Source organism: Anser anser (assembly GCF_964211835.1).
Source record: "Anser anser genome assembly, chromosome: 2".
In the NCBI taxonomy this organism is placed as follows: Eukaryota; Metazoa; Chordata; class Aves; order Anseriformes; family Anatidae; genus Anser; species Anser anser.
In genome coordinates, this window is record NC_139721.1 from 8,974,537 (window position 1) to 8,988,051 (window position 13,515).

Consider the following 13,515-nt stretch of genomic DNA (forward strand, 5'->3'; position numbering starts at 1 on the left):
CCCCGCTCCCAGACGCGGCGAGAGGGAAGGGACGAGAAGCACAGACCCAGGAGGTGGCAGCGGGGTAAACGGCCGCTCCGCAGCTCCCCCGACTCACCTCAGCCACCTCTCCGCCTCACTTTAGCCGCCGCCATTTTCACCCCCCACCCCACCCCTCCCCGCATTAAGTTGCTCGGGACGCGATGCACGCCGGGAGTTGTAGTCCTTTTGGCCGCCCTGCCCTCCTCTCTCTGCCCATCGCTTCCTCCACGGGAGCAGCTACGGAGGGATCGGGGCAGGGGAAGAAATTCCCCTGGGACAGCTCGGCAGCCCTGCGTCCAGGAGCCGCCTAAGGAGTGCGAAGCCTCGGCAAAGGGGCGGCCAGGGACCACAACTCCCAGCACTCTTTGCGGCAAAGGCTCGCCACGGCCCGGAGCCAAGGGGGCGGGGCTAGTGGGACACCTGTCCCCGCCCCACAGCGAGGCCCCGCCCACGCCCTGCAGGCACCTCCATGCTCTGTCCGTGTCACGTGACTACGCCTCTCCACTCGGGGGAAGGGGGGGTGGTGGCGGCCATCTTAGGGGGAGGTGGCGATGGCCGCCATCTTAGGGGGTGGAGGCTAGGGGGGCAATGGGCTCTGCGGCTTCGCGGGGCCCGCCCGCCCTCCTTGGGGGCCAGGATGAGCTGTAGCCTTGAGGGCGAGGCTCTGACTGAGAGGTTTTTTTGGCAGTGCTGCTGCTGAAACCTTGTTTTTGGCGTGGTTGTGGGCCTGAGGCTTGAGGTTGCATGAGGAAAGGTGGTGTCCTGTGTGAAGGGTGGTAGCGTGTTTAGATGGGAATAAGTGAGGTCAAAGTTTGGCAGAAAAGTTGATCCTTGGCCCGGCTGTCATGTTTGGTTTAAGTGTTTGTGCCTCTTATTAATCACTGCTGGAAGACAGGAGGGAGCCAGGCCCAACAAGCTGTACATCCACGGTGCAGTGAAGACCAGTGTTCAGATGTATCCAGACACACAATAACGAATAGCCCAAATGGAAATTACATAAAACTGCTGCAGATCTAAGGCAGCATAATCTCTTAATCCATTCTCCTTGAAATAGCATTACTGGCTAGAGAATTTCACGTTTGATGCTTGACTTGATAGAGAGGCAAGGCGAAGTACTAAATAACTTTTTTCTGTTACTTGTAGAAAAAGAAATGCCAGTCCAGCTGTCAGTTGGGTAGCTGAATATAAGGTGTTCTCCGTGTTCGTGTATCAGCTAAAATGTTATTACATATTTCACTGATTTCAGGTCTGCTCATGTTACATATCCTGAAGAAAAACTTTTTTATACGGTGCTTGAATTCATTTTCCTTCTTTTCAACCAATAATAGAAGCAGGATCAGGATCAGTAACGTGTTAATTGGAAATAATGCCTAAAATGCCAAATGGCAGGTGAGATGTCTCATGCCTCACAGCTTTTAGCTTATCCAAAATAAGTAAATTTTGAGAAATTGTCAAGAAAAAAAGCACAATGTGGGACAAACTGGTGGAGTTTAAAGGGTCCTTTTTATTTGTTTATATGATTTCTGAAATGCGGCTTATGGTTTTGAACTTACGGTGCTGAACACTATGACCATAATAAGAAAAAGTGAAGAGTCTGCCTTCAATAGATTTGTATATTAAAGTGTAAAAGAAAGTTCTTACAAATTTTTCATCTGCCAAAAACAGGAGTGAATGATCATGACCTGAACTCATCATATCAGATGTACCTTCAAGTTCAAAGATTGTTCTTCCAACAACCAGGTACAGGCAGCCTGATCTCTTCATTGAAGTGCCTCATTCAAGCTATTTTCTGTCTGATTTTTCTATTAGCTGTACATAAGGGAGTGCAGGCTCCAATGTACTTGTAATGCCATATGGTTTCAGGAAGATGCTGACAAATAGTGCAGCTACTAGTCCTTAGTAGTTGTCTGAATGTGACAAAACAGCAAGATCGGCTGGTACTCATTCAGCCACCTCTCACAATTTTAAATGTAACACTGTGAGCGACATGCCCTGATTACTCTCTTTTTCTTTTGTTTTAAAAAGCATTAAAACAACTTAAAATGACAGTTCCAGTTGTCAGACGTTACATCTCCCATGTCTGTGATGAATATCTTTTGTTCTCTGAGGGTTTTTAAAATGTTTTTCTTCCAGTTTTATTGGATCACAAAACATCTGTGAATATCAAGTAGACATATAAAGCCGAAATCATAAAGTAAATACAATGTTGGGATTGCGGTTTATTAGAAGAGAGATGATGTGTTTTATGACATTTTTGTATAAACCATGTAGTAACTAATGTTCAGTAAAGCCCTTAGCCTTCTTGTAGTGCTGTTGTTTAAAACAACTGTTTTCCTAATTCAATTTCAAAACAGAGCAAACAGCTGTAGTCTGTGAATATGTATGTACTGGTCTCTGTGAGTTTTATTATGTATTATGTAATGGATTACAAATGTAATTGTAGAGTACATTTTTTTTTTCATTTCAGTAAGGACATTAGAAGAGCATCCAGCCACCCTTCTAGATAGTGGGATCGACTGCACCCTCAGCAAATTAGCAGATGACACCAAGCTGAGTGGTACAACAGAAGGAAGGGATGCCATGCACAGGGACCTGGACAAGCATGAGAAGTGGGTCCACATAAACCTAATGAGGTTCAGAAAATCCAAGTGTAAGGTGCTGCACCTGGGTCAGGGCAATCCCAGGCAGAAGTACAGACTGGGAGAAGAACTCACTGAGAGCAGCCCTGCAGAGAAAGACTTGGGGGTTCTGGTGGATGACATGAGCAAGCAGTACGTGCTTGCAGCCCAGAAAGCCAACTGTGTCCTGGGCTGCATCAACAGAGGGGTGGCCAGCAGGGGAGGGAGGTGATTGTGCCTCTCAGCTGTGCCCTTGTGAGGCCCTACCTGGAGTGCTGCGTCCAGGGCTGGGGCCCCCAGCACAAGATGTATGTGAATCTGTTAGAGCAGTTCCAGAGAAGGGCTACAAAGATGATCTGGGGGGTGGAGCACCTCCCCTATGGAGAAAGGCTGAGAGAGCGGGGGATGTTCAGGTTGGAGAAGAGAATGCTCTGGGGGGACCTCATCACAGCCTTTCAATACCTAAGGGGGGCTTATAAAAAAGATGGAGAGCAACTTTTTACTGATAATGGTATGACCAGGGGAATAGTTTTAAACTAAAAAGGGGGAGATTTAGATTAGCTGTTAGGAGGAAATTCTTCACTCAGAGGGTGATGAGGGACAGGAACAGGTTGTCCAGAGAAGATGTGGATGCCCCATCCCTGGAAGCATTCAAGACCAGGCTGAGTGGGGCCCTGGCCAACCTGATCTAGTGGGTGGCATCATTGCCCATGGCAGGGTGGTTGGAATGAGGTGATTTTAAGGTCCCTTCCAACCCGAGACATTCTATGATTCATTCATTGTCAGTGAAAGACTTCGTCCTTTGACCACATCTAGAGTGATAATCAAACTATCCAAAAAGATTATGAAGTTGAATTAAATGCACATTAAATTGCTGTATTGCTAATTTATAGCCAAACTGTTCAATTTTACTTCCACTCATCTCAAACACATTTAAGTGCACTGGCCAGGTTTACTCAGAACATCTTATAAATCTTCTGAAGCTAAAGTTCGTGCATACATTGATCCACATATGCCCAGAACTCTGTGTCCAAGGTTACCTGAGTTTTATTATTTTTTTAAGTGATATTCATAACATATGCACAACTTTTAGAACCGTAACTCTCAAAGTATGTAAAATGTGAGGCAGCAACATTCTGTTCCACGACCAATAATAAGAAAATGTGAATTGTGCTAGTAATTTGGCAATTGCAGTTACATGTTTTCTAATTAGATTTCAAATTCACATAAAAGTACAATGAAAGGTTCAGTGTCTGGAGCAAGCAGCAGAAATTGCCTTAGTTTAAAATGCCAGTGGAGGTTCAGAAGGGTAACAGAAATGATTAGTAAGCATTAAACAGTCTGAGTATGAAGTGTTTTCAAGGATTTTGAAAGGAAAAGAAAAAGGTATAAAATACCAAATGAATTAATTTATCCCAAGAGCAGTATAAGGTAGAAATGGCAGAAAATTATGTTGCTTTTATACCTGTATATGAAGGATACAGTTGCATTTAAAATGTTTAATTTCCCATAATTTTAGTGTCCATAGAGAAAAATAGATAAGGAAATATATGGTACACGTCAAAACCAAAGGCTAAATTGATGAATAATATGCAACTGCTCACCACTACTTTGTATAAATCTATTGTAGCAATTAATTTTTATCTTTCAACAATAAAAAAAAAAAACAACAACAGAACAGTAGTTTTATTGGAATGACTGCATGGCTTGCTCAACCACAAGTAAAGAAAACCTTTCACGGGCACTTCGTTGGAATATATTTTATCTTTACCATGAGTTGCCAGTTAAAATTTTCTTAATACTTATTTTGTAGTGTATTTTTCCAACCTTATATGTATATGGTTGATTCTATAAACAGGTGGTAATTGCAGTATTTTATGAGCAGCCAAATTCAGTTGATGATAGAAGTCTACCAAGAGTAGACTGCAGAGATCAGATCCTCGGGGCCTGTGATAAGGAATTTGCTCTGTCATTGTTCATTTTGGCAGGAGGCAAAGTGGATGCAAACTGACGACATTAACCAGCCCTGAAAGCAGAGCAGAGTTCGTGCCAATTCAGCCCCCAAACCATCGAGTAGCTCCTGGTAGATTTTTTTCCCAGTCTCTTCGTGAGCGAGAGTTCTCAGTGACAGCTCTGCTCACTAGGAAGACAGCTGTCAGGGGGACAGCAAAAATAGATTGGAATGATTATGTTTTTTTCAGAAATTCAGAAAGTGCTGAGCAGTGCTGTCAGAAAAGTTGGTGTCTTGCAGATGTCTTGGAGCAAGAATCTTCAAATTGCCTCCAAAATCCCAAATACTTTTCAAAACTATGGCCATAAGTTGTTGGAGAGTAAATTTCACCTAAGAATTAAAGATGTTAATATTACAAAATCCTCATGTGTGTAAGAAAAGTTCTTGTATGATATATATGTAGTTGATGACCAGTAATAGTTTATAATATAATCAATGTATAGATGCTTGGTTATTTTTAGGCCATTAATTGTCCTTAAGTCAAAGACACTTTATAAGAACTTCACTCAAACCAGAAAAAAAAAAAAAAAAAGACATTCTAATTACACCACTACATAGTTTTTATGCTTTGCTTTTGGCATTAGTAGTGTTTGCAGTGATAATGTTTTTACAGATTAGAGCAATTTTGATAGATTTTATTTTTAGGATTGGTAGTGTTTCTACAAAGTAAATGGTTTTATAAAACCATATTTAAATAAAGTCTGAGTTATTAAAGTTTAATTTGCTTGTCTGACTGGTGGCAGAAGGAGAATGAAGTACGGAACCTTTTCCAATACAGAGTAGGTGGCAATGCAATGTATTAAATATTATATGTGAAACTCTGAGTTCCTGAAGTGTTACCTGTAAAGAGAGCTAGCTAGATGTGTGGCTCCCAATTGATCACACTACAGTTCTTCTTACTCCAAGTGACATTAAATATTAGTCAAGTTCCCATTCCATTCCTCAGAGCTGATGTACCTCGGCATATTCTGTACATCTTCACTTGAAGCCTTCTCTTCCCTCTGCTGTGTAACAGAAGACTAATGTCAAGATTTTTCATTACCATAACATCCCAAAATAGAATCTAATTATTCTTCTCCATTTCCAGTCTCAACTGGATTTTGGAGAATTGATTAAAACCCTATAGAAAAGAACGAATGTGCTCCAGTCTCACTGCAAAGAACATTTATTCTGTTTCATTTAAAGTACTGATAACAAACAATGCACGTTATATTCCATGCAATTTATTTTTGTTTCTTTTTCTTTGGTTTCTGAGTCTTACACAATCACACTGTCAGTCCCTAATAACATGGGAACGATCAGCCCAACGTCAGCCATAATTGCCACAAGTAGAGGTCTCACAGTAAAAATGATTCTGGAGATTTCATAAATATCTGTAAATAGTTAGAGAAAAATAAACTGAATTAGTAAGCTGAGAGAGGTTTTTTTTTTTGTTGCTTGGCCCTACCCTGGTCAGATGTGCTGTGTGTGTAAGCCAGCTTGAGCTGAGCCTGACACGTGCTGACGTCTTCTCAACTGGTCATGAGCAAATGTGGTGGGGACTTCCAAAAGTATGAGGGGATGCATTATGATGAAAATAAGGGACTACAGTAGTGGAGACACTCCACCTGTGGGAAATCAGGTTTCACTCGTTCTACTGATCGCAGAACAATTTTATTTATGCTTTTCCTGTTAATGCCTTTCAGAGAAAGATTTCCCTGTCAGACATGTCACATCCACTGAAATAACCAAATAGGTTTCTAAAAGGCCTCTGGGTGAGAGCCTTTGTTGGAAGAAAAGAAAGAAAGAAAGAAAAAAATAATAAAAGACTTAATTTCATATTACAGTGGATCAGATTCTCAGCTTGATGAATGGAGTTCTGCTCACTTAATGCCAGCTGGCATGCTGTTCTAGGATGTGAGAAGTACTTCCAAACAAGTTAAAAAAAGATAGGCGGGAGTATGTTTAGGGAAAATGGTCATAAAATTGCAATAGAAAGAGCTGTCACTTTGTAATAGGAAAGACAAGAATGATAGGGAAGTAAAATGTTAATTATTTTAAGATTTAGTATCAAAACTAAATAGGAGATTTATCCCTTACTATCTCAAAACGTTTCTCAGTTTTCTGTAGCCTGTCAAAGGAATAGTATTACTTTAAAAGAATGACTGTTAATCTATGCCTGTAAAATCTTCTGCAAAGGTAAAACACGTAATGTTCACTTATAACAAAAATGTAGGTTTTCTTAAAAAAAAAAAAAAAAGGCAAGAAACCAGTACATAAAATAGAAGAGGTCAAAGATCTGAAGGACATAATTTTCTAAAAAGATACTATTTTTCATAAAAGTAAGAGGAGGGAATGGGAACTAATGTGGGCAGGGATAATAGTCATGAGAGGACTGGAGGGAATTGATGGTTTTCATGAAAAAGAGACTGAACAAGAAATCAGAAAATGGAGGACCTGCAAGAGCTGGCTAAGCAGAGCCAGGGGAAGCACAAGACTCAGAAATGGGAAGACAGGGACAGTAGGCTGAAGAATAGGCTTGCCATTACTTTGGCAGGAAGACCTGGGCTGGGATAAAAGTCTGAAGAATGGATGTAAGGAGGAGAATGGGACCATGAGAAGGAGTAGGTGGTTTGGTGGAAACCAGGGTGGCATTAGGAGACAGGAGCTGGGCTGAAATGCCAAGAGCCATCCTCTTCCCCTGTGCCAGGAGTAGACTTTAAGACCCAGGAATCCCATCAAACCTCTGCTGTTAGCTGGTTTTTTATTTTTTATTTTTTTTTATTTTTTTTTTTAAGAAGTACTGGTTAACTGGAAATACCGGGAATAGAGCTATCTAAGAAATGACTTGGATGAACTCAAATAATTTATTTCTTTTTAAAAAATGTATTCCTGCACTTCTGACTTCAGTTAAGTCCACTAATTTTGTTCAGATTATTTACAGCATTTTAACCCTTCCTATCTTTTTAGGTCAATTTTGAAGTATGCTACCGAAAAAAAACATCAAACCATTAGTAGATTTCATTTAGAAAATATCAATATAGTCCCGGCTTTTTTTCTTTTTTTCTTTTCATTTCTTCCAGACATATATGTCAAGTATGTAATGACTGGAAGAAGAAAACCCATTTTTCTGCAAATTTATGATGCGGGAAATAATAAATAAACCACTGATCTCTATTTAAGAAATGCCAGGAGGTGGTGTGAGCCTACTTATTTTGCTCCCGCAGATTCAGGTGCTGAGTTTTACAGCGCAGGTACTTGACCACATGCTATTGCTTCCACTTGGACTTCTGCCACGTTTTAGGTACATAACAACTACTGTTTACCAAACTATTCTTCAATTTGTTTGCTCATCGCTGTTCAGTGTATGTGCCAATGAAGCATTTATTACTCCTTAGATTTTGCTTTTAAAACGTCATTTCCATGCGGACTTTTGTCGTAGCACTTGTCGATACTTGTCTTTGTTCTTCATAAAATGTAACGAGTTAATTTGCTTTACATAGCACCTTTCTGAGATGAGTAGATAAGACACTATCTCATTTGAACTGAGGAATGATTAAAGTTTGGGATATGGAGTTCGAGATGCAGAAATCTTGACTTTTCCAGAGTATTTGTCTAGACAGTCCTTGCTACTGCTTTATGAAGTGCTCTCATTTGGAAGTAGTTGCTGCCAGTACCTGTCTGCTCACTCCCAAGATCTCCTGTGGTTTCCCACTCCCTTTCTTTCTCCTAGTACTAAAGTCTATTTTTTTCTTTCTTGCTTCCTCTGCAGCAACATGCGTGGAGAGTAGACGTTGCTTCTTTACTGAAAAAAATGTGAATAAATGTAAGTAGTTGCTAAGGGAAAAGTAGGGTCTGTTGATTATGGAACACATGGGAATCCCACAGTCCATGGGAACTGAGCAACAGGGGGCTAAGCACAGGAGATCATGGGAGAGGAGAAGAGAAAGTGAAGACCTAGACCCCTGCCCTTCTGTATCTAAGAGTCCTCCGGAACCATGCTGACATCTCACAGTATCCCTCATCAAAAGTCCACCCAAATTCATCTGCTTGCCTCACAGACAGGGGTCTTCCCATCCCCTTGCATGTATAATCTCATGCTTTTCTTCAGTCATCTCCCACCAGCTTCCCTCTTACCATTTGCAACCCACATTGTCACTGCCACCAAGCTCAATTATGCCCTGTGGCTGAAAAGCGGAATAACACCCACCGTCACCAGATATACACTAAAGAGAGTTTTCCTACTTTAGCATCCTTATTTTTTTCCCTTTCCCTTTCCCTTTCCATGTGCTTTGCTTTTTGTGTGTGTGTGTGTGTGTGTGTGTGTGTGTGTACATTTAGTTATGTCAATATGTCAAGTTCACAAATACAAAATTGTGATAAAGATGTTGCTTTATCTAGTTTGTGTTGGAGGCAGCAGCCTGGGAAGGGGTCATACCCTCACATCGCATCTGTGATTATCAACTAGTTTCAGATTTGCTCTAAAATGTGCCAGCTGGTCCTGTGCGCTTACTACCCAGTTCTGTAAACCATATGTCCTTCACTGAGAAGTATTCACACGAGGTGTCACACTGAAGACGTAAAATTCCTTAGAGCCAAAACTGATCAAAGAGGTGGCAGCCAATAAGACCAGCATTTCCAAAGCTAGGTGAATGCTGTTTGTAAACCAGCCTGACACTATCTGTCATTCATATCATTTTTCTTTAGTCACTGGAGTTCATTATTTTTGCCCAAAGTGATCTAGGACTGGTGCAACCAAGCCTCTTGTCCTACTGCATGGTTCGTAATCTCCTGAATCTTGACCCTGCTCAGTGGGAGCTGGTGGAATCTCAGATTCTTCTGACTTCTCCAAGCTAATCTGGATGCCCAGAGAGAGAGTGAAGAGAATAGTATGCAATCTGACTAAAAAATAAAAAATAAAAACAGAAAATGTAAAAGAAAATGTGACAGAACACAGTGTTAAAATGCCGCTTTTTTGACATTACTGAGTTAAAATCACTTTAAGAAATGATACTCAGAAAATAACTGACAGGGTCAATTTTTGACATCGCCTTGCCTTTTGGGAGTTTACTGCAGTAAGCAAGATTGCATACATGTGAATGAGAAAAATGTATCTCAGAGTTTTTCATCCACTACAACTGCTGCGTAGAAAATATTATCAGTTACTTGACCATATTCTGTCCTTTATCTTGGTATAATTTTGACAGACGTACAGATGCAGCATTTATAACCTGTTTAGCACATCTTTACAGTTTTAAATGCAAAAGCATCTATAACCCTCTTCAACCAGTGCTGTCTTTTCTGTATAGGTAATTACTGAGATTAAGCAAGCATCTCTAAATTGCTTATATATTCCAATTGCTTCTATTTTCTGTTGGCCTTGTGATTGTCTTTCTACAGAAAGCATGAAAGATAGATTTGCTTTCTTCTTTTTTTTTTTTTTTTTTGAAATAGCCTACAGAAGAAAATTACTTTCATTTCAGCAATGGCAACATTTTTCTGAGGAATAAATACTTTATTTTGAAAAAAAGAATATGGTTTCCACTTCAGAGTTTCTGAAGCAAGAGATATTGCATGTGTTTTTAATCTTCTATATCCAAATCTTCATGGTATTGAAGAATTCAAAAATAAAAATAAAAAAATAAATAGATTCTAGTTAGCAGGAGCTGATTTAAAATAATAATGTGACTCCGTTCTCACAGCAGTCAGTGATGAAAATAATTTCTCTGCCTGATCCTCAAATCTAGTTCCTGACTCTTGCAGCAATAACTGGATTTAATTTTGTGATCCTTCATATTGTACAGATGGAGATGCTGTTCCCTTCCATAGCATAAGACTGGAAATAGGAAAAAATCACAATCCTCCTGAAATCTTCTTTCAGCAGAACAAGGATTTCATTCACAAGTTCCTGCAATGCAAGGAGGAATGCAGACTTATTTATTTCCTTACTTATTTATTTCGTAAATATAGACTTTATATGTAATGTTTTGAATCCTTAGAGGTAAGGAAACAAGTAAGTGAAAATCTATTCTTTTATCTCAGAGGAGTCCTGGAAGCAGTATATGCTGTTGTAACTATTGCAATATCATGTACTTTTCTTACGTTTAATTTATGGAAGCATAACTGGGTTATTCTAATAGCAGTCATCTATTTCCTCCCACTACAATGGTTTTATTGTTCAGGTAATTTGATAGAATTGGCTGACAAAATGATACCTAATGGGGAAATCTTTTACAGAGTGCTGTATTTATACTACAGGTGCACAATGCTTTTTTTATGTGTCATTAAAATGTGTGGTTCCAAGACAAAATGGACTTTAATAGCAAACATACAATGTGGCAAAAGCATCTGTGTAGAAAAATGCAGGTCATCTGGGAGCTAAAGATTCTTCATCAGGACCTTATTAAAATCTTTGATAGCATCATGGGAAGGCCTGTTGCCTTGATGCCTTGGTGGCATCAATATACAAATATATTTGCCATGTCACTCCCTGGTGATTTTCCATGATAAAGTCAAAGTGACACCATCTGATTTTTTATTTATTTTCCTTGTACAAATAAATATTAATCAAATCTTGTCTGCAGAGGGAACTTTCAGGTTCACCTCCTTTCCTCACTCTCTCCTTCTCTTTCCTGTTTATCAGTATAGCTTCTTCAGAAGCTGTGATGACATTCACTCTGCTGTTGGAAAATAATTCCATGATATTTTGCATTAATACGATTAATCACAGCTGACAGCACAGTCTCCTGATGGTTTTTCAAAACAGAAAATCTGATTTCACGAAGAATAAGGCTTGGCAGAATAGAAGTTCTGTCTTGCACCCATCTGGCCTTTCATGTTATGCTCAATAGATCTTGTTATTTATATTCTAATGTAAAAGGAGAAATTTGCTAATACTAAAATTTGCATTGATTAAAGTATGAAAAAAATAATAAGAAAAAATGAATCAGTCATTTAAAACAAATCACTACTATCAACATGTGTATTGGAAACTCAAGGGTAGAACAAAAAATACTGTACTGTGATGTAATTCGGATCTCTTTCAGTTGTTTTATGACCACCTTCAGAAGTCTTCCAATTATAGATAGAGTTGCTTATAAATCAGTCAAGGTTTAGCCTCTACATGAGCAGAATCAAGTAGTTGGTCAGCACTCCTCACAGTTCATCTGGATAACCACCAGAGTTATTATCAAAGCATTTACAGTTTAAGCCATCTTTGGTATAATTTACACTGGCAATGCCATTATCTCCTAATGCAGGGACTCATTTTGGATGGTGTTCAAAAATACCTGATCTGATGTCTGTCGGGAAGTCTAAACATACTCAGATCCCACACCAGCAGGCTGTGGTCTTAGACGTCATCCTTCTACAGCCTTAGTGTCGCTCTCCATCTGTTTGCAAAAACTGCAGTGAGAACAATCCTTAATTTACAACTGGTACTTGAGTACCTGATCATTAGGTAAAAGGCAACAGTGTGAAATAAATTTTTGTTATATTAAAAATAAAATGTTTAATTGCAAAATTAAAAGCAAAGTATGTAAAATGTTTTTCAGTACGGCATAAAATACAAAAGATTACCTTGACCTGCATCTACTCTGACTACCTTTAGGCAGATTTTTGCCACTGATTACAAACTTCTGATGTGATTACTCAGTAACTTTCATGTTGCATCCACTTATTATTGGTTCAGAAGATATTTCAATATTTCTTGTGTTCTCTATACACTCTTTCGAAGAGTATGTAGAAAGCATTGCTGTCACATAATCAAAACCATCCTGAAGGAAAGACTTTGTCCCATTTGACCTTTTTAGAGGAACGGGCTTGTATAATCCTCTCTTCCCTCGCAGCTATGGTGCTGTACCAGGACAAGAGAGACACTACTGCCTGCCTCATCAGTCCCATTCCAGAGAGAAGTGGTCCATAAAATTATACCTTTCCACTCGACTTGCAACAAATTATCTTCTTTCTCCCTTGCATAGGGCAAAACTTCTTAAAGCACAAAGAATAAAAATAAATGAAGGAACATTTTTATTTTTTTTATTTTTTCCAGGAACTCTTGTGTAGTGACATGAAGCAACTTTGCTTACAAGTCAGAATAATGAGAGGCAATAACCTGCATCTGAAGCAAGTTAAAACTGAGAGAAGGAAACAGTTGTTTGATTGACAATTATCTTAACTTCATCCTTAATTTTACCAGTCATTTTCTCAAAGGAGGCTGAGCAACTGAAGGACTCCATCTGTAGCTTATCTTCAGCCTCTCAGGCTTGTGTTAGGGAGTTCCAAAATGGCTCTCCAAAGCAGGTGGAAATGATTGGTTTTCATGGTTCCTTCATATGAGATTGCTTTTATTCTCTCATAGCATTCATTAGGAATGGGTTTATGTGATTGCATGTCTGACTTGAGTTTGAAGAATATTTGCTCAGAACACTTCATGTCTTTGAAATGCTCTTCTACAGATAACATTTCTGATCAGAAAAGTTTAAAAACTTGCTTTCTTTAATTCTGAGAATATATGACCATGATACCAGTAAACAAACACATCCTACTCAGTGCTTTTTACATTATTTCTTTACCTTTCTGCGGTTTGTTCACACAAGAGAGGTAAGCCACAAAGAATAGACAAGGATTGTAGCCAGGTGAAGCTATGGCAGGGACAAAATAACAGACAAGGAGACAAGGTAAGAGTTGGAGAAGGACTTCAGGACTAGTTGTGATCTCTCAGTGCTGCTCTCTCAGTCATCTCAGACTGTGCACCTCCTCCCAGCTATGTCCCTGGCTGAGGTGGCTGGCTCCCTGGAAAGTTAACTTACTTACATTGCTGTCCCATGCCTTGCTCAGGCACCTAACGAACTGGGAGACTGCCATAGGAAATGAAAATCTGACCTG

The 13,515-nt window shown here is 39.5% G+C and overlaps 2 protein-coding genes across 5 annotated transcripts in view; one reads left to right on the forward strand and one right to left on the reverse strand.

The window, feature by feature from the left end:
* The window catches only part of EFR3A (EFR3 homolog A), an 83,082-nt gene extending 82,921 nt beyond the window's left edge, over positions 1 to 161 (reverse strand). For 2 of the 4 annotated variants that reach the window (XM_083822253.1, XM_083822251.1), the window contains exon 1: positions 98 to 155. The gene's annotated coding sequence lies outside the window, so the exon portion shown is untranslated. Of the gene's footprint in view, positions 1 to 97 lie in introns of all 4 variants that reach the window. The other 2 variants (XM_083822254.1, XM_083822252.1) reach the window with 2 other exon arrangements.
* A 158-nt stretch (positions 162 to 319) lies between these two features.
* LOC310893379 (uncharacterized protein) lies at positions 320 to 9,137 on the forward strand. Its single transcript, XM_083822258.1, has 3 exons — positions 320 to 1,410; positions 1,687 to 1,761; positions 2,489 to 9,137. The coding sequence occupies exons 1-3, from the start codon at positions 1,404 to 1,406 to the stop codon at positions 2,869 to 2,871; spliced, it is 465 nt and encodes a 154-aa protein (XP_083678384.1). The 5' UTR covers positions 320 to 1,403; the 3' UTR covers positions 2,872 to 9,137.
* The last annotated feature ends 4,378 nt before the right edge of the window (positions 9,138 to 13,515 follow it).

Excerpts from the sequence above, each read along its gene's own strand:
- LOC310893379 (XM_083822258.1), top strand. Across the intron at positions 1,762-2,488 it reads ATTGTTCTTCCAACAACCAG|TAAGGACATTAGAAGAGCAT; the intron begins GTACAGGCAGCC and ends TTTTCATTTCAG.